Source organism: Lepidochelys olivacea, assembly GCF_965140295.1.
Source record: "Lepidochelys olivacea isolate rLepOli2 genome assembly, chromosome: 5".
NCBI classification, from domain to species: Eukaryota; Metazoa; Chordata; order Testudines; family Cheloniidae; genus Lepidochelys; species Lepidochelys olivacea.
Genome location: NC_140415.1, coordinates 45,030,599 through 45,051,118, shown reverse-complemented (window position 1 = coordinate 45,051,118; position 20,520 = coordinate 45,030,599). Strand labels below are relative to the sequence as shown.

At 44.6% G+C, this 20,520-nt stretch overlaps 1 protein-coding gene across 2 annotated transcripts in view; it reads left to right on the top strand.

The window, feature by feature from the left end:
• TENT2 (terminal nucleotidyltransferase 2) overlaps positions 1 to 20,520 on the top strand; it is an 82,859-nt gene that overhangs the window by 50,016 nt on the left and 12,323 nt on the right. For both annotated transcript variants that reach the window (XM_084629667.1, XM_084629668.1), the window contains exon 12: positions 11,101 to 11,237. In XM_084629667.1, coding sequence (XP_084485793.1) covers positions 11,101 to 11,237 — 137 coding nt within the window. The remainder of the gene's footprint in view (positions 1 to 11,100; positions 11,238 to 20,520) is intronic.

Here is a 20,520-nt window from a genome sequence, read left to right as displayed (position 1 = left end):
GAAACAGCTTGTTTTAGTTGAGAGCTACCATCCTTGAACACTTGTTAGCTTTTCAGTTAATGCATAAAGCTGGAATAATGTATTTCAGCCCTAAAGAAATTGCAAGCTCACATCATTTATCTGTTTAAAGAGTGGTATTTTGCCTGATTAACTTTGTCAAGTGGTGATCAGCAGCCCTTGGAGTTCCTGGAAAACCTTATGGAGGTGTGGGAAATCCTCAAAGTTCTTAAACATTTTCCTGGCAGTGTCAAGGTTCCTCCCCCACTCTGAACTCTAGGGTACAGATGTGGGGACCTGCATGAAAAACCTCCTAAGCCTATCTTTACCAGCTTAGGTCAAAACTTCCCCAAGGTACAAAATATTCCACCCGTTGTCCTTGGAATGGCCGCTACCACCACCAAACTAATACTGGTTACTGGGGAAGAGCTGTTTGGACGCGTCCTTCCCCCCAAAATACTTCCCAAAACCTTGCACCCCACTTCCTGGACAAGGTTTGGTAAAAAGCCTCACCAATTTGCCTAGGTGACTACAGACCCAGACCCTTGGATCTTGAGAACAATGAACAATCCTCCCAACACTTGCACCCCCCTTTTCCTGGGAAATGTTGGATAAAAAGCCTCACCAATTTGCATAGGTGACCACAGACCCAAACCCTTGGATCTGAGAACAATGAAAAAGCATTCAGTTTTTTACAAGAAGACTTTTAATAAAAAATAGAAGTAAATAGAAATAAAGAAATCCCCCCTGTAAAATCAGGATGGTAGATATCTTACAGGGTAATTAGATTCAAAAACATAGAGAACCCCTCTAGGCAAAACCTTAAGTTACAAAAAAGATACACAGACAGAAATAGTTATTCTATTCAGCACAATTCTTTTCTCAGCCATTTAAAGAAATCATAATCTAACACATACCTAGCTAGATTACTTACTAAAAGTTCTAAGGCTCCATTCCTGGTCTATCCCTGGCAGAAACCAGCATACAGACAGACACAGACCCTTTGTTTCTCTCCCGCCTCCCAGCTTTTGAAAGTATCTTGTCTCCTCATTGGTCATTTTGGTCAGGTGCCAGCGAGGTTACCTTTAGCTTCTTAACCCTTTACAGGTGAGAGGAGCTTTCCCCTGGCCAGGAGGGATTTCAAAGGGGTTTACCCTTCCCTTTATATTTATGACACGCCCCCCAAATCTCAGGGTGAAACACTGGCTGGGATTTCTTCCTGGAGCTCTAGGAAAACAGAGTTAATAAGACACATGCATCTCTAAATATACTACCAAGTACATAAAGACTAACAATATTTTCCACATCTCAAGGACGATTTTAACCAGTTGATTCTGGGGAACTTTCACGGGAGAGTGCATCAGCCACTTTGTTAGAAGCTCCTGAGATGTGTTGGATGTCGAAATCAAAATCTTGGAGAGCTAAACTCCACCGAAGAAGTTTTTTGTTAGTTTCTTTGACGGTGTGAAGCCACTTTAGTGCAGCATGGTCGGTTTGCAGGTGGAAACGCCGTCCCCAAACATATGGGCGTAGCTTTTCCAGAGCGTAGACAATGGCATAACATTCTTTTTCAGTGACTGACCAGTTGCTTTCCCTCTCAGACAGTTTTTTGCTGAGAAACACTACAGGGTGGAATTCTTGATCAGGTCCTTTCTGCATTAAAACCGCTTCCACACCACGCTCGGACGCATCTGTGGTTACTAGGAACGGTTTGTCAAAGTCTGGGGCCCTTAGTACAGGGTCAGACATGAGTGTCGCTTTAAGCTTGTTAAAGGCCTTCTGACACTTTCCGGTCCACTGAACAGCATTTGGCTGTTTCTTTTGGTTAGCTCTGTCAGTGGGGCAGCGATTTGGCTGTAGTGCAGTACAAATCGTCTGTAATAACCGGCCAAGCCTAAGAAGGATTGAACCTGTTTCTTTGACTTTGGGACAGGCCACTTTTGGATAGCATCCACTTTGGCCTGTAGGGGGCTGATAGTTCCTTGACCCACCTGGTGTCCAAGGTAAGTCACTCTGTTTAGGCCTATTTGACACTTCTTAGCCTTAACAGTTAGTCCTGCCTCCCTTATGCGCTCAAGGACTTTTTGTAGATGTTCCAGGTGGTCTGCCCAGGAATCCGAAAATATGGCCACATCGTCAATGTAGGCGACTGCATATTCTCCTAATCCCGCTAGGAGACCATCTACAAGTCTTTGGAAAGTGGCGGGTGCATTTCGCAGCCCGAAAGGGAGTACATTAAATTCATACAGCCCGAGATGTGTGATGAAGGCTGACCTTTCCTTGGCAGATTCATCTAGCGGTACCTGCCAGTACCCCTTGGTTAAGTCCAAGGTAGAGATGAACTGGGCCCGTCCCAGTTTCTCTAATAGTTCATCTGTGCGTGGCATTGGATAGTTGTCTGGGCGAGTTACAGCATTTAGCTTACGGTAGTCCACGCAAAAACGTATTTTCCTATCTGGTTTGGGAACTAGAACCACTGGAGATGCCCATGCACTTTCAGAGGGGCGGATTACACCCATCTGTAACATATCCTGGATCTCCCGTTCTATAGCAGTTTTAGCTTGAGGAGACACCCGGTAAGGTTGGACCCTAATTGGGTGAGCATTACCTGTGTCAATGGAGTGGTATGCCCGTTCAGTCAGGCCTGGGGTGGCTGAGAACGTTGGCGCGTAGCTAGTGCACAGCTCCTGGATCTGCTGTCGCTGCATATGCCCAAGGGTCATGGAGAGGTTCACCTCTTCCACACCACCAGCACATTTCCCTTCGTAGTAGACACCTTCAGGCCACTCAGCGTCGTCTCCTCCCTGGGCTGTAAACTGACAAACCTTTAATTCTCTGGAATAAAAGGGCTTTAGAGAATTAATATGGTACACCTTAGGCTTTCGGTTGGAGGTGGGGAATGCTATGAGATAATTAACAGCTCCCAGGCGCTCCTGGACCACGAATGGCCCTTCCCACGATGCTTCCATTTTATGGGCCTGGAGCGCCTTTAAGACCATGACCTGGTCTCCTACTTTGAAGGAACGCTCTCTGGCATGTTTATCATACCAGGCTTTTTGCTCTTTTTGAGCATCCTGTAAGTTTTCTCTAGCAAGGGCTAAAGAGGTTCGGAGGGTGTTTTGTAGGTTGGTTACAAAGTCCAGAATGTTCCTGGAGAAGGTGTAAATCCCTCCCATTTCTGCTTCACCAACTGCAATGGCCCCTTAACCTCACGGCCATATACAAGTTCAAATGGGGAAAACCCTAAACTGGGATGTGGTACAGCTCTGTAGGCAAAGAGCAACTGCTGCAATACTAGGTCCCAATCATTGGAGTGCTCATTTACGAATTTACGTATCATGGCCCCCAAAGTTCCATTAAACTTCTCCACCATGCCATTTGTTTGATGATGGTAAGGAGTGGCAACCAAGTGATTTACCCCATGAGCTTCCCAAAGGTTTTTCATAGTTCCTGCCAGGAAATTAGTCCCTGCATCTGTGAGGATGTCGGAGGGCCAACCTACCCTGGCAAAAATGTCTGCTAGTGCCTGGCACACACTTTTAGCCCTGGTGTTGCTTAGAGCTACTGCTTCCGGCCATCGGGTGGCAAAATCCATGAAAGTCAGTATGTACTGCTTTCCTCTGGGTGTCTTTTTCGGAAAAGGACCCAGAATATCCACAGCTACTCGCTGAAATGGAACTTCAATGATGGGGAGTGGTTGTAGAGGGGCTTTGACCTGGTCTTGGGGTTTTCCCACTCTTTGGCACACCTCACAAGACTGGACATAGGTAGAAACATCCTTGCCCGTTCCCTCCCAGTGGAATGACCCCCCCCAAACGGTCTTTGGTCCTGTTCACCCCAGCATGGCCACTAGGGTGATTGTGGGCTAAGCTCAAGAGCTTGGCCCGGTATTTAGTTGGAACTACCAACTGTCTCTGAGGATGCCAGTCTTCCTGGTGTCCACCAGAAAGAGTTTCCTTGTATAGAAGTCCTCTTTCTATAACAAACCTGGATCGATTAGAAGAGCTGAGAGGCGGCGGGTTGCTCCGTGCCACCGTCCAAGCTCTCTGGAGGCTTTCATCTGCTTCCTGTTTGGTCTGGAACTGTTCCCTTGATGCTGGGGACATCAGTTCCTCATTGGATTGTGGACCTAGGCTTGGTCCCTCTGGAAGCGATATAGGGGATGGAGCTGTTTCTGTTGACTGTGAACCGCTCTCCGCTGGTGCACTATGTTGGGATTCAGGCTCCGGCTGAGCCTCTTGTGTAGGGTTATCGGCTGCTGCCAGTTCAGGTTCGGTGGGGCCCTCTGGTGTTGAGGTTGCAAGTACTGGATTCAGTGCTGGCACGGGGTCTGGTGTCGGTTGTTTGGCTGGTTCCAGTTCTGGGACTGGTTCCGTCTGGGTCTCTGGGACTGGATCCACTACTGCTGTTGTAGACATTGGCCTGGGGTCCGGGTCCATCACCTCTGACTGGGTCCTGATAGAAGTTTCCGGAACAGAGCTAGGCCTCACTGCTTGTTTAGCCTGGCTGCGGGTGACCATTCCCACCCTCTTGGCCTGCTTCACATGATTGGCCAAGTCTCCCCCCAACAGCATGGGGATGGGATAATCGTCATAGACTGCAAAAGTCCACATTCCTGACCAGCCCTTGTACTGGACAGGCAACTTGGCTGTAGGTAAATTGAAAGAGTTGGACTTGAAGGGTTGAATCGTCACTTGGATCTCTGGGTTGATTAAATTGGGGTCCACTAAGGAAGCATGGATAGCTGACACTTGTGCTCCGGTGTCCCTCCACGCGGTGACCTTCTTCCCGCCCACACTCACAGTTTCCCTCCGCTCCAAGGATATCTGGGAGGTATCTGGGCCTGTGGACCTCTGGTGTGATTCCGGTGCAATGAACTGTAATCTGTTGGGGTTCTTGGGGCAGTTGGCCTTTACATGCCCCAGTTCGTTACACTTAAAACATCGTCCAGCTGACGGGTCACTGGGGCGAGGAGGGTTGCTGGAGAACGGGGTGGTGGGACGATAAGGGGTCTGGAGGGTTCTTTGGGAGGTAGGTGGGGCTTTGGGCGGCCCCCGGTAATAGGGTGTGGTCTGGGGTGGTCCCTTCTGGTCTCCGCTCCAACTGCGACCAGTTTTCTTCTTCTCTGCCACCTCCACCCATCTGGCTCCAATCTCTCCTGCCTCAATTACAGTTTTGGGTTTCCCATCTAGGATGTATCTTTCTATTTCCTCAGGAACACCCTCTAAGAATTGTTCCATTTGCATTAGGAAGGGCAAATTTACTGGAGATTCAACACTTGCTCCTGATATCCAGGCATCCCAATGTTTCACAATGTGGTAGGCATGTCGGGTAAATGACATGTCTGGTTTCCACCTTAGGGCTCGGAACCTCCGACGAGACTGCTCGGGTGTTATCCCCATTCTGACTCTCGCCTTGGATTTAAACAGTTCATACTTGTTCATGTGTTCTTTAGGCATTTCAGCTGCCACCTCAGCTAAGGGTCCACTGAGGAGCGGCCTCAGCTCTACCATGTATTGGTCAGTAGAGATGTTGTACCCAAGGCAGGCCCTTTCGAAGTTTTCTAGGAAGGCCTCAGTATCATCGCCTGCCTTGTAGGTGGGGAACTTTCTGGGATGGGAAGTGGTACTTGGAGAAGGATTACTAGGGTTTGTTGGGATATTCTGCTGAGCCTTTATCTTCTCCATCTTCTCCACATACTTCCTCTCTTTTTCCTTCTCCTCCAGTTCTTTGTCCCTCGCTTCCATAGCTCTCCTGTGAGCAGCCACTTGGTGTTGTTCTGCCTCCCTTTCTTGTTCCTTCTTCAGCTGCATGAGTTCTATCTGTCTTTCATGTTCCCTTTGTCTTTCCTCAGCCTGAAATTTGGCTAATTCGAGCTGTAGTCAAGCCGCGGATTTTGCCATTCTAACCTCTCTGTTTTTACTAACTTTACACCCGAGGTTTAGAAATAAACAAACAAAACTTGGCTGTAAAATTTTGCTGTGCTGGAATAGAATACCTATTCTCTGATAGTGATTGTCAGCCTACAGAAAAAGACAATTCCCTTGTCTCTGCTCTGGGCCCAAATTAAAGTAAAAAACCTCCAACTACTTGGAAACCTGCTTACCCAGCCCAAAGAAAAAGCAAATGGGTAGAACACACACCCCCTATTTACTTTTAGGAAGAAAAGAAAAAAAAACCTCTGGGCTGGAAGACTGTGAATTTCCCTGCAGGAGTTAAATACCCTGCCTCCAGGCAAAGAAAACCTGCAATTCACAAGATAATCCCCTTTTGTCTCTGCTTGGCCACAAAGCAGAGAGAAACCAAGCTGCTTTCAGTTTCAAAGCTGCTTTCTGGACTTCCTAAAAATTCCTTTTTAAAATCTGTATTTCTAGTTCAAAAAATCTCAACTGGATCTCAAAATGATTTCAGGTTAATCCCACCACTGTGCCACCATGTCAGGGTTCCTCCCCCACTCTGAACTCTAGGGTACAGATGTGGGGACCTGCATGAAAAACCTCCTAAGCTTATCTTTACCAGCTTAGGTCAAAACTTCCCCAAGGTACAAAATATTCCACCCGTTGTCCTTGGAATGGCCGCTACCACCACCAAACTAATACTGGTTACTGGGGAAGAGCTGTTTGGACGCGTCCTTCCCCCCAAAATACTTCCCAAAACCTTGCACCCCACTTCCTGGACAAGGTTTGGTAAAAAGCCTCACCAATTTGCCTAGGTGACTACAGACCCAGACCCTTGGATCTTAAGAACAATGAACAATCCTCCCAACACTTGCACCCCCCCTTTCCTGGGAAATGTTGGATAAAAAGCCTCACCAATTTGCATAGGTGACCACAGACCCAAACCCTTGGATCTGAGAACAATGAAAAAGCATTCAGTTTTTTACAAGAAGACTTTTAATAAAAAATAGAAGTAAATAGAAATAAAGAAATCCCCCCTGTAAAATCAGGATGGTAGATATCTTACAGGGTAATTAGATTCAAAAACATAGAGAATCCCTCTAGGCAAAACCTTAAGTTACAAAAAAGATACACAGACAGAAATAGTTATTCTATTCAGCACAATTCTTTTCTCAGCCATTTAAAGAAATCATAATCTAACACATACCTAGCTAGATTACTTACTAAAAGTTCTAAGGCTCCATTCCTGGTCTATCCCTGGCAGAAATCAGCATACAGACAGACACAGACCCTTTGTTTCTCTCCCTCCTCCCAGCTTTTGAAAGTATCTTGTCTCCTCATTGGTCATTTTGGTCAGGTGCCAGCGAGGTTACCTTTAGCTTCTTAACCCTTTACAGGTGAGAGGAGCTTTCCCCTGGCCAGGAGGGATTTCAAAGGGGTTTACCCTTCCCTTTATATTTATGACAGGCAGTAATGTCAAATACATGATATGCAGTTTGGTTTTTTGGAGGAATGAGGGTGGATTGATGTTAAATTTCTTTGATTTAAATCACTATTTAAATCAGCAAGTGGAAAATCATGTTAACCATTTGTACTTTTTAGTTATTTTCCAAATGAAAATTTCATTCTCATTGGTAGAACCATTAAAACATTATTACTTGATTTATTTAAATGCAGCTTTTAGACTAGATTTGGTAGTACTTCTTGCTAAAACAGGAGAGCACACTATAGCTATACGCATTTATTTAAGCAATTGTATAGCTAGTTTACCACACATTTATTCAACAACTAAGGCAAGATTTTCACTGCATAACGAAGTACTGGCATTTGGTGAAAAAAAATAAATAGCAGTATTCACATCATTAAGACCGAAACTAGATAATACAATACATGCTACATTGTGTCGTATTTATAAAGCTTGACCTCTAAATTTAGTTATGTTTTCCCCTTGCTGCTATTTTTTTAGAAAAGCAGTCTTAACTTATTAGTTAAAATATATTAGGATTCATTAGTTCAACATACCTTTTATTTAGATGATACTAGATTATGATAAAAAGATAATAGGTTGTCATGAATTCAAATTAAATTTCAAACAGGCTTATTTTTAAAAAAGAATATACATTTTAAAAACCTGATTTTAGTTTTCAAAAAATTATTTTGAAAAAATTATTCACTGTGACCAGCAGAAATTAGAAAACAAGGCTTCTGTTTAAGAAAGTTTAAGAATTGTTCTTATCGTCCAAGAATAGTGGCTGGCATTTTTGGATCTTTTGAATGTGGTGCATTTCCAGCTTGTCACAGGAGGAGTCTTTTTCGTATTTGCTATGCTGGTGCTTGCATGATTGCTGGAAAGGAGTAAATTTAGTGAAGAAGCAGGCACAATAGATATACCCGAAAATTCCATCCGTTATCCTAAATGTTTTAATAATCATATGTCTATATTATGAGTAACTACTATGAACTCCTAAAAGGTTTCTTAAATACATGTCATCTTAAGCTTTGGTTACCAACTTAAAAAACATTTCTAGTGATAATGGTATTTGATATTTTTTCATCCTTTTATTTTTTTTCCTGTATGTATGTTTGTGCTTTCTTCTTGGCTAAAATATTTACCCTAGTGATGCCTGATGTTGACTGATGGGGTTACTATAACTGTTTGTTGGCAGTAGATTACTTTTCATGGCAATCTGGTTAGTTTTTGTTTTAGCTCCATAAATAAAAACGAGGGACTGTTATCACATCTTTAAATATTGGTCAAGTTTCGTTAATTTAGATTAATGCCTGTATGTTTCCCTGGTCAGGTTCCGATCTAAGTGTGAGATAGTAATTGTACTAATGAAAATAGCTCATTTATTAATCTCTAAAACAAATGGGGCAATACTCCCTTTAGCCTAATTCCTTACCAGCTCAGTATGACGGCCTCAGTGCAGACTAGTGGATTTTTCTTGAAGTTGGGAAGGTCTTCGTCTTTTGTACGAATACAAAAAAGCCCTTGATAAATCCCATATTCCATTTCAGAAGTGTCTAGTAATAGCATGTAAATGTAGAAGCAGTAAATGTCTGCAATAGCAACTTCATTATGTTCACCTTTTTACGTATTCTTAGAGGGCAACAGTCCCAGCTGTCAACCTGTGTGTGTGTGAGGAGGGGAAAATATCTTAAGGCCCTTGTTACTATATGCTGTGGCTCTTTTGTTCAAACCTACAGCAAACTGTAGGGATCGCTTCCACTCAGGTATTACATTTCTGGTGAAACTGATGTTAAAACAGTATGGAATGCTGCAGGATCTTTAGATATTTACTGAGTGCCTGTTGATCGAGAATGTGACTTTACTCATACAGTAACTCCTCACTTAACGTCCTCCTGCTTAACGTTGTTTCGAAGTTGTCGCTGCTCCATTAGGGAACATGCTCGTTTAAAGTTGTGCAATGCTCTCTTATAATGTCGTTTGGCTGCCTGCTCTGTCCACTGCTTATAAGAGTCTGTGAAAGAGCAGCGACTTTACAAGGGAGCATTGCACAAGTTCCTCTTCTCCACCTCCTCCCTCTCCCTTCTAGCGGTAGCGCTTCCCCCACCGCCAAACAGCTGTTTGGAGGTGCCTAGAACTTTTGGGGGGAGGGGGAAGGACTGGGGATGCAGTGTGCTCCGGGGAGGTGGTGAGTGGAGTGAGAAGAGGTGGGCCTGGAGTGGAGCAGGGACAGGAAGAAGCGGGCCTGGAGCATCTCCCAGCAAGGTCGGCGCCTGATCTTCTCGGGGGAAGCTGCCGCTGCTGCTGCACAAGGTGCTTCCTAGCGTCCTTGTCTGCAGTAGGCTGTGCCTGTGAGGAGTGAGCCAGGGGCACCTCCTAACAACAGTACAGTATATAATGCCTTTTGTCTGCCCAAAAGAAATTTCCTTGGAACCTAACCCTCCTCATTTACATTAAATCTTATGGGAAAATTGGATTAGTTTAACATCATTTCACTTAGTTACATTTTTCAGGAACATAACTACAACGTTAAGTGAGGAGTTACTGCTAAACTTGAGAGAAGCTTTCTGTACATTTCAGTTTTATTTTCTGAAAGCTTAGCAGGCACAGGGAATAACACAAAATAATAAATAACTGACCCTGAAGAGTTTCCTTCAGTTTTTGCTAATTTCTTCTCTTGCAAGCTGCAAGATTGCTTTCAGAAGTCTGTTAATTTCTGTACATTTCCTTTTTTAAAAGTAATACAATTAGTATTGAAGTTGCAATTCAAGAACTAGAATCTTTTCATATGTGCCCTCTTATTACAGGGATTTCAAACCTACTGCATTAGCTAGGAATACAAGGTTGAGTTACATTCTCTCTTCTTACGATTCCTTCTGCCATGCCTCCATATTCTGAGGTGAACTTGCAAGATATGGTGCTGTACAAGTTTCTCTTAAACATAATAATGATGATGATGAATACCTGATCTGTATGCAAAATGGCAAGACTGGCAGTTGTTTGCTGCTATTTTAACATGCCCATCTTATGTTTAGGAAAGTTAAATTGTTTAAAAAAAAAATTAAAAGGGAAAATTTAAATAAGTTATTTAGTCGGGTGAAGACTTTCTGAATTGGTAAAGGCAACTCTTCTTGTGGTCAGCCTCCAATATTTCTGGTGGAAAAACAAAAGTGCCATGGATTATATAGTCGGGTATATGTTGATTGTTAAATGATTTTTAATGTTTTCACTTAACTTGATTAGAGGAAATGCTGCTACTACTATAGTCTTTGAAATCATTGTCTGAGAAGATGCATGGTCACATAGGAGCCAGGGGTTTGACACATTGGTTTAAAACTAACTATGAAATAAGTTTCCCCTCCCTTTCAGACTGTCTGTCATAGTGGGTATGCAAATAAAAATTCAATTTTGAGATTTTTCTGATGTGACCGTTCTTAGGCATCTTCATGAAGGGAAAGGGAGCACAGGAAATAACATGACTGACTGTCCCCACGCAGGGGATGATTAATTCTCGTTGAGGTCAGTGGAGTTACTTATATGCAACAGAGGAGTAGGAGGAACAATAGGGCCCTTCACTGGTAAATAGAAACTGGGCCATGCACATTTACAGCACTTGCTAAATAAATGATGGGCAACTTTCTGCTGTGTATGTCTGATCTTGAAAGCACCTAGATTAAGAGCAGTCTTGCAGCATGTACTTTACGAAAGGCTATATTCTCTATTCTTTTATTTTGACAGGAATCTTTTAATCCTACTATGCAGCTGCACCTTGTACATCAAGCTCCACGCACCGTTCCTCCTTACCTCTCCAAAAATGGATCGACTCTTGGAGATTTATTAGTGGGCTTCTTCAAATACTATGCCACAGAATTTGAGTAAGTGATCAACTTCTACCTGTGTTTAGCATCTTGCAATAAATGAAAATGCCTCATGTTTGGACTTAGCTTGCTAACATTTTAAGACTGATCAGCAAAGAGAGAGGAATGGTTTGGAGACAGGATGGGGGTGATGAAGAGCAAGGAGAGAAATAAATGAAAAGGGGCACATGACAGCACTTGGATGTGCCTGTGTAAGCTTGGCACTGAGATGTGCCTACGGTTGTTTATTAAACTACCTTAGTTTAATCTGTAAAATAGTCTGTCAAAAATCAGATAGCTCTATTGTCCTAAAGCCAGCTATTTGTTAGTGTGTTGTTTTAGACTGAAACTTCCCTCTCCAAAGAGATTCAGAGTTTCTGGATGCAACTGAAGGTATTGATTTTGACCTGAAGTAGGTTGGGTCCTGATTACTTCAGTGGCTTCTTCATTGTTTCATAGTTTCACCTTATATTAACTGAGGTGCTTGACCTAACGGCCCCCTGTTTGACCCAAACAGTTTAGGTCAAAACAAACACCTTGAATTTTTACCTGGAAATCAACTGCTGTTCAGTACAGATCAGAGTACGTTTTACATGATCTGCAGTTCTTCTTCGAGTGCTTGCTCATGTAGATTCCAATTAGGTATGTGCACGCTGTGTGCACAGTAGCCGGAAGGTTTTTCCCCTGCTGGTGTCTGTCGGGTTGGTTCAGGTGCCCCTGGAGTCATGCCTCCATTGCACCGTATATAGGGTCCTGCTGACCTGCCGTCACTTCAGTTCCTTCTTACCGCCTGTGACAGTTAGCCGGAAGGCTAGTTTCTCTTGCTTCGGCAAGCCTTCTCCCTAGTGGTCTTCAGACTGTTCTCTATAAATAGTTAAATCAGTTTGTTCGTAGTTGTAGTTAGTTTAGTCATTGTATGGTTAGAATTCCAGTAAGGAATTATTCTGGGGATTACCCGCCATTTTCCCTACCCTTCTCCCCTTGCCCCTTTCCCCGGCACCAGGGCATGCCTCAGTCTCCGGGATTTAAACCCAGTGCAGCTTGTAACAAGCCTATGCCCCGGAGCGACCCTCACACTTCCTGCTTGAAGTGTCTGGGGCAATTGCATCAGAAGGACTGTTTGCAAGATCTGCAAAGAGACCAACGATTAAAAATCCTTCTGATGGAGGCTGCTCTCCAACCCCACTCGGAGCCAAGTTTGGCCAAGCCAATGCTAGCACCTCTACATCAGTGCGCAGTGCCCTGGCATCGACACAGGAGACTTTGGCACTGAGAAAGACTCTAATAGAGATGCTCTGCACCGGCAGTGCTCTCTGCAGAGGGGCTCTGCACATGGTAATGCAAGGCCAGGAGCAAGAGTCGGTCCTGATTAGAACCTTGTCTTCGTCATTGCCACATGAAGCAGTGGCTCAAACCTCCATGGCTCCTGTACTCAAGAACAGTAGGGTCCACCAACAGCTCCTGAAGAGGGTGGCCCAGAACCTGGGGCTCCAGGTCGAGGAGATCTGAGTCCTTGGACCCCATGGTAGATATCCTGGCCCCCAGTGACTCTCAGAGTTGCTCTGCTGCTTATTAAGACCATAGAGGGTACCACAGAAACTTAGTGGCAGACCCTCACCTCTCTGCCCCGATGGTGAAAAGGACAGAGGGGAAATATTTTGTCCCCTCTAAAGGGTTTGAACATTTTTATTCACACCCACCACTGGACCCCTGTCATAAAAATAAAGGGAAGGGTAACCACCTTCTTTATACAGTGCTATAAAATCCCTCCTGGCCAGAGGCAAAACCCTTTCACCTGTAAAGGGTTAAGAAGCTAAGATAACCTCGCTGGCACCTGACCAAAATGACCAATGAGGAGACAAGATACTTTCAAATCGGGCGGGGGGGGGGGGGAAACAAAGAGTCTGACTGTGTGATGCTTTTGCTGGGAACAGATCAGGAATGCAGACTCAAACTTCTGTAAAGTTAGTAAGTAATCTATCTAGAAATGCGTTGGATTTCCTTTTGTTTAATGGCTGGTAAAATACACTGTGCTGAATGGAATGTATATTCCTGTTTTTGTATCTTTTTGTAACTTAAGATTTTGCCTAGAGGGATTCTCTGTTTTGAATCTGATTACCCTGTAAGGTATTTACCATCCTGATTTTACAGAGGTGAATCTCTTACCTTTTCTTTAATTAAAATTCTTCTTTTAAGATCCTGATTGATTTTTCATTGTTAAGATCCAAGGGTTTGGGTCTGTGTTCACCTGTACAAATTGGTGAGCATTTTTATCAAGCCTTCCCCAGGAAAGGGGGTGTAGGGCTTGGGGGGATATTTTGGGGGAAGACGTCTCCAAGTGGGCTCTTTCCCTGTTCTTTGTTTAACATGCTTGGTGGTGGCAGCATAGGGTTCAAGGACAAGGCAAAGTTTGTACCTTGGGGAAGTTTTTAACCTAAGCTGGTCAGAATAAGCTTAGGGGGTCTTTCATGCAGGTCCCCACATCTGTACCCTAGAGTTCAGAGTGGGGAAGGAACCTTGACAACTTCTAAGTGGTGGCAGCAGCAAATGAATGGGAATATAAAGGGTATCAAAGACCCACGTCTAAAGCCCAAGAGGCGAAGAAGCTGGACCTCTTCGGGAGGAAAGTCTATTCTACTGGGGGAGCTCCTGCTTTGGATTTCAAACCACCAGGTGATCCAGCTTCAGTTCCCGCGGGGCTATGTCAAAGTTCACAGAGCTTCTGCCAGAGGACTTGAGGGCTGTTTTCTCCACCTTGGTGGAGGAGGGCAAGCTTGTGAAACGGGCTTCGCTACTGACAGCCCTACATGTTGCCGATTCAGCCGCTTGGACCATGGTGTCGGGGTGGCCATGAGAAGAAGCTCCTGGCTGCAGGCATGAGGCCTCCCGTATGAGGTCCAACAGACCATCCAGGACCTCCTAATCGAGGGCTCAACCCTCTTCTCCAAGAGAACGGATTCACAGTTCCGTAGGCCTAATGACTCAAGAGCCACTCTCAAGTCCCTTGGCCACCATACCCCCTCAATGCAATGGAGGCATTTTAAGCCCCAGCCTCTGCCTTGATTCTACCAACCTCAGAACAGGCAAGACTATTCTAGGAGGCTTAATAGAAACCACAGGAGGCAGCCTCCTCCTTCATCTGCTCAGGGCTCTGGGCAGGTGAAACAGCGCTCTGGACAAAAACAAGCCTTTTGAAGGTGCTCCCAAGGGCGACACACCAATTCAAACGTTGCATCCAACTATCCCATCCCTTCCTTTTCATGCCATGTATGGGTCCGGAACACATCTCCACATGGTAGAACTGGAATATTCTCTCCAGTTCAGCTTCTCTCCTCCCTCCCATCCTCCCTCCCGCGTCCCTCTTCAGGGAACCCTCTCATGAGCATCTCCTAATGCAAGAGGTGCAGCTGCTACTGAGAGCGGAGGAGGTTGGATGGAGGAGGTTCCTCTGAACAAATTCATGAAGAAGCTGAAGTTCTTTGGCCTCCATTATCCCTTCCCTGGATCCAGGAGGACTGGTATGCTGCCTTTGACTTGAAGGACGCATACTTCCATATATCCATAACTCCGCCAGACAAAAGGTTTCTTAGGTTTGTGGTAAACCACAATCGGTATCCGTTCACGGTCCTCCCCTTTGGCCTGTCAGTGGCACCTTGGGTGTTCACCAAGTGCATGGCAGTCATGGCCACTTCCTTACAGAAGTGCCAGGTGCAGGTGTTTCCGTACCTCGATGACTGGTTCATCAAGGGCTACTCCAGAACACAAGTGGAGACGCAGGAAGTCTAATAAGATCAACTTTTGACAGCTTTGGCCTTCTCCCCCACTCACATGATAGAGTTCATAGGGGCAGTGTTGGACTCAAGACAGGCGAGAGCATTCCAACCAGTGTCATGGTTTCAGACTCTTTGTGACATCATACAAGTTCTCAGATGTTTTCCTACCACCACGGCAAGGAATTGCCTGAAGCTCCTCAGCCACATGGCCACCTGTACTGATGTAGTGCAGCATGTCAGACTGAGGCTCTGACCCCTTTGGGCGTGGCTAGCATTGGTGTATTGACCAAACCAGGACAGTCTAGACAAGGTAGTCAGTCTTTTGTAGCCAGTTCTTGAGTCTTTCCTATGGTGGCTCAACCAGCAAGCTGTGTGTGCAGGGATTCCTTTCTCCAGACCTCCACCATCACTTTCCCTGGTCATGGACGCATCAGTGATGGGGTGAGGAGCGTATCTGGGGAAGCTCAGGGCCTCTGGTCCCAAGCGGGACTCACTTTACATCAACGTCAGATTGCTGAGGGCAGTCCGTCTGGCATGCCAGACCTCCCAAACTGTCACACCTCCCCTCCAAGTATCAGTCGTGACAGACAATACAACAGGGATGTTTTATATAAAAAGAGGGAGCAGCACACTCCTCTCCCCTGTACCAGGAAGCCCTCAAACTGTGGGACTTTTGCATAACCCACTCAATACATTTTGAGGGATCTTATCTCCTCAGAGCGAGTTGGCAGACCATCTCAGCAGGTCCTTTCACAACCACAGGTGATCCATACACCCGGATGTCATGAACACCATCTTCCAGCAGCGGGGAATTCCCCAAATAGACTTATTCTCAACAAGACACAACAGGAAGTGTCCGTAGTTCTGCGCCTTCCTGACTCACATCCCAGACTCGATCACAGATGCTTTCCTTTTCTCTTGGAAGGACCACCTCCTTTACTTGTTTCCACCCATTCCACTCTTTCACAAGGTCCTACTCAAGGTTCAACGGGATGAAGCCTCTGTGATATTGATAGCTTCAGCCTGGCCATGTTAGTACTGGTACACGTCTCTTCTGAAGTTGTCAGTGGACACTCCGATCACTTTACCGCTGCTCCTGGACCTGATAACTCAGGTTCATTGCCATCTTCAGCATCCCAATCTCGAATCTCTCCACATCACGGCTTGGAAGCTCCATGGCTAAATCCGATGGAGCTTGCTTGCTCTGATCCAGTTAGGGAAGTCCTCCTTGGTAATAGGAAACAGTCTACTATGGCCATCTACCTAGCCTAATTGAAAAGATTCGCGATTTGGTCATCGCAGAAACATAAGTCTCCTATGCACTTGTCAGTGCCTTTTATCTTGGGTACCTTCTGCACCTGAAGCAACAAGGGTTCTCTATGCCGTCAATAGAAGTCCACTTGGCTGCCATTTCTGCCTTTCACCCAGGCGTGGCTGGCCGATCTGTCTTCACCAATCCGATAGCTGGACGTTTTCCTAAAGGACTTGACAGGTTATACCCTCAAGTACAGCAACCAGTCCCAGACTGGTTCTTAACCTTGTTCTTTCCAGACTAATGGGGCCCCAATTTGAACTACTAGTGACATGCTCGTTGCTCTCTCTCTCACGGAAGGTGGCATTTCTGGTGATGCCAGGAGGGTGTCAGAGCTTAATGCCCTAACATCCGAACCTGCTTACGCAGTCTTCTATAAGGACAAAGTTCAGCTTCGACCAACCCAGCCTTCCTCCTGAAGGTCATCTCCCAGTTTCATGTTAATCAGGACATTTTTCCTCCAGTTTTTTACCCTAAGCCACGCGCCAACAGCCGAGAGCAAAACCTCCACTCTATGGATATTCACTGGGCATTGGCCTTTTATATCAAACTGGTGAAGCTACTCAACTATTCGTCATAGTAGCAGACAGAATGAAGGGTCTCCCAGTCTCTTCCCAAAAGAATTCATTGCGGATCACATCCTGTATCCGGACATGTTACGATCTGGCTAAAGTACCTGCCCCCGCCATGACCGCGCACTCCATGAGGGTGCAGGCACCTTCAGCGGCACTCGTGGTCCAGGTTCCAATCAAGGAAATTTGCACAGCTGTGACATGGTCCTCAATCCACACTTTTACCTCCCACTGTGCCATTACTCAGAAGGCTAGAGCGGCACTTCAATCAGCGAACCCATGAGCTCCAATCCCATCTCCAAGTTCCTGCTTGAGTCATCTAATTGGAATCAACATGAGCAAGCACTCAAAGAAAAAACAATTACCTTTCGTAACTAACTGTTCTTTGAGATGTTGCTCATGTCCATTACAAGATCCACCTGCCTGTCCCTCTGTCGGAGCAGTGCCAGAAAGAAGGAACTGAAGTGGCAGCAGGTCGTCAGGACCCACATATACGGCACCATGGAGGCGCAACTCCAGGGGGCACCTGAACTGACCCGACTGATACCACTAGGGGGAAAACCTTCTGGCTACTGTGCATGTGGCACTCACACATTGGAATTGGAATCAACGTGAGCAACACATCTTGAAGAACAACAGTTACTCAAGGTATATTTTTAATTTAAAATGTATATTACTGTAGTGCATAGGAGCCCTGGTTATGGGCCAGGACCTCTCTGTGCTAGGTGACCAAACACAGTACAAAAAGGTTGCCCCTAACCCACAGAGCTTAAAATCTAAGTGTAAAATGAGACAACAGATGGGCTGTACAAGGGAACAATGAGACAGTACTGGTCAGCATGATAGGTAGTGGTCTCAGCATATCAGCCACCTAACCTTTGACAAGTTTTTTTTGTAAGCATCACAAACAGAGTTTGAAGGAGGATAATGTGGTAGCTTTGTGGATGTTCATGGTGAGCTGCTCCCAAGCATGAGGGGCAGCATGGGGGAAAGCACAAAGATATTTGTTTGAAAATGTAATAACTGACTGATTGGAGTATTCTGTATCATGAGTCAGTTGGAGAAAGGAGTTGACCTCATAACAGTAAATTGAAAGATAGACAATGAAGGGCTTTGAAAATGAAAACAAATAGCTTATGTTTGGTGCAAAAAAGAAGGGGAAGCCAGTGGAGGGATGCAAAGAATGGGGTGACAGTCATAATGATGGGCTAGGAAGATGATTTTTACAGCAGCATTTGGAATGGATATGAATAGGGCAAGATTTCATTTGTCAAGGCCAGAGAGAAGGATGTTGTAGTAGCTGAGACATGAGAGAATAGCGTAGATGAAGTTTTATCTATGTGGATAGATAGGGAAGGTGTGATGCAGAAAGAATCCACAAGATTTCGACATGGATGTGAGAACCTAGACAGAGAGGCTTGAGTCGAAGACTTCTACCAGATTACTGGCCTGAGTGACAGGCAGGATGGTGGCGTGGTCCACAGTGATTGAGAGAGGAGGTAGTAAAGATTAAGAGCTATGTTTTAGTCATGTTGAGTTTGGGGAGATGGCTCAACATTCATGAAGAGATGTCAGAGAGACAGGCCAAGATTTTAATTTGGATAGAAGGAGAGGTCTGGAGTAGAGAGGTAGATCAGTGAGTTTTAGTATAGAGATGGTAGTTGAATTTGTGAATATGAATGAGATTACCCAGAGATAAGGTATCGCGGTAGAAGAGAAGGGGACCAAGAACAAAGCCCCTTAGAACCCCATATTAAGAATCTTCCGAAGGATACATTGAATGAGCAATTAGAGATAGGAGAAGAACGAGGAGAGGACAGAGTCATGGAAACTGCGAGAGGACAAGATTTCAAGAAGAGCATGAATTATTTCAGTTTTCCAAGAGCATGTTGTGATATCATTCTGGAATATTTTCCTTTAAAAGAAAATAATGAAACCTGGGAGTTTTTATTTTAAAAAAATTCTCACGTTAAGAGAACGTGAATATTGTATGGTTGAGCATTCATATAAAAAAAGACAAATGTTATACAGTATATCAAACTTTTTTGCAGCATATAGATTCCTGTCATATTTTTTCATTCTTACATACTTAATGCTGTTTTCATTACTGTAATGCTCCAATACTTCTAATGATCTTTCAGTTCTCTATATAATTGAATACCGTATATACTTGATCATAAGCTGGTTCGTTTATAAGCCAACCCCCCCAAGATGGATAAGTAAAAATGGTAAAAACTGTATAACCCTTTCATAAGCCGACCGTATATTTCAGAGGTTGGCAAACTTCAGCTCCCAGCCAGCCAGGGCAAGCTGCTGGCGGGTCGGGACGTTTTTGTTTACCTGGAGCGTTCACAGGCATGGAGCTCCCTTTGACCGCGGTTTGCCATTCCCAACCAATGGGAGCTGCAGGAAGTGGTGCCACTTCCTGCAGCTCCCATTGGCTGGGAACAGCAAACCGCGGCCACAAGGAACTGAGGGGCTTCATGCCTGCAGACGCTCCAGGTAAACAAAATGACAATGTATTAGATATTCAATGATTCCAAAGAGTTTAAAATCATCACATTTTGCCGTAGACCCGTTTTATAAGCTGACCCCTGCTCTTCGTTGCGTCACATTTTTACCAAAAATAGTTGGTTTATGAACGAGAATATATGGTAATTTAATCAGCAGCATGCACAATACAATACTACTTTTCAACAAGCAGAAGAGCCTTCCTTAAGAACATAAGAATGGCCATACTGGGTCAGACCAAAGGTCCATCTAGCTCAGTGTCCTGTCTTTTGACAGTAGCCAATGCAAGGTGCCCCAGAGGGGATGAACAGAACAGATTATCATCAAATGATCCATCCCCTGTCACCCATTCCCAGCTTAGTTGCATTTCAGGGGAGGAGGTAGTTAACTATGCACTTATTTCATACTTAGGCGGCCTATATATTCCAGCGAATTTTCACTATTGACCTATTATACAACATAGTACAGATTAAAGAATAATTATTTGTATGTAGAATTCATATAAGTAGCTTTCATAGCTTCTGGCCTATACAGAGTAATACACAATATTACAAGATGTAACACACAATATAGGTGTTATAGAGAAAAATATACGATTTAGAAGTAGTATGACCGTATAATTGAAAATTGTATCATAATGGATATTCACAATGGGACATAATTAAAGTTTCATCTGCATCCTCAACACTGTTGTTACCTGGCTTGAGTGTTTAATTGGTCAGCTGTCACAGGGTTTTGGGTGGAGGGAGAACAATGTAATATTATTTGGTGATCAGTTTGAGAGATCGTTTCTAAATGAAGACAGTGGATTTTTAAATTAAATTTTATATACATCATATCCGGTAGAATTAAGTAATTCTTATGACCAAGGTAGCATGGTCCAGTAGGTAGGGCACTGGGCTGGAATTCAGAGCTGGGTTGTGTTCGCAGCTACACCATTGTCCTGCTATGTGATCCTGGGCAAGTCACTTCACCTTGTTATGTCTCTCTTTACCCTCTCGCTGTTTGTCTGTCTTATCTATTTACACTGTAAACTCTTTCAAGCAGAGGTTGTCTATTAAAATGTGTTTGTACAGTGCGTAGACTCCAGTCTCAGTTGGGGCCTCTAGGCACCACTGTAATACAAATTATAA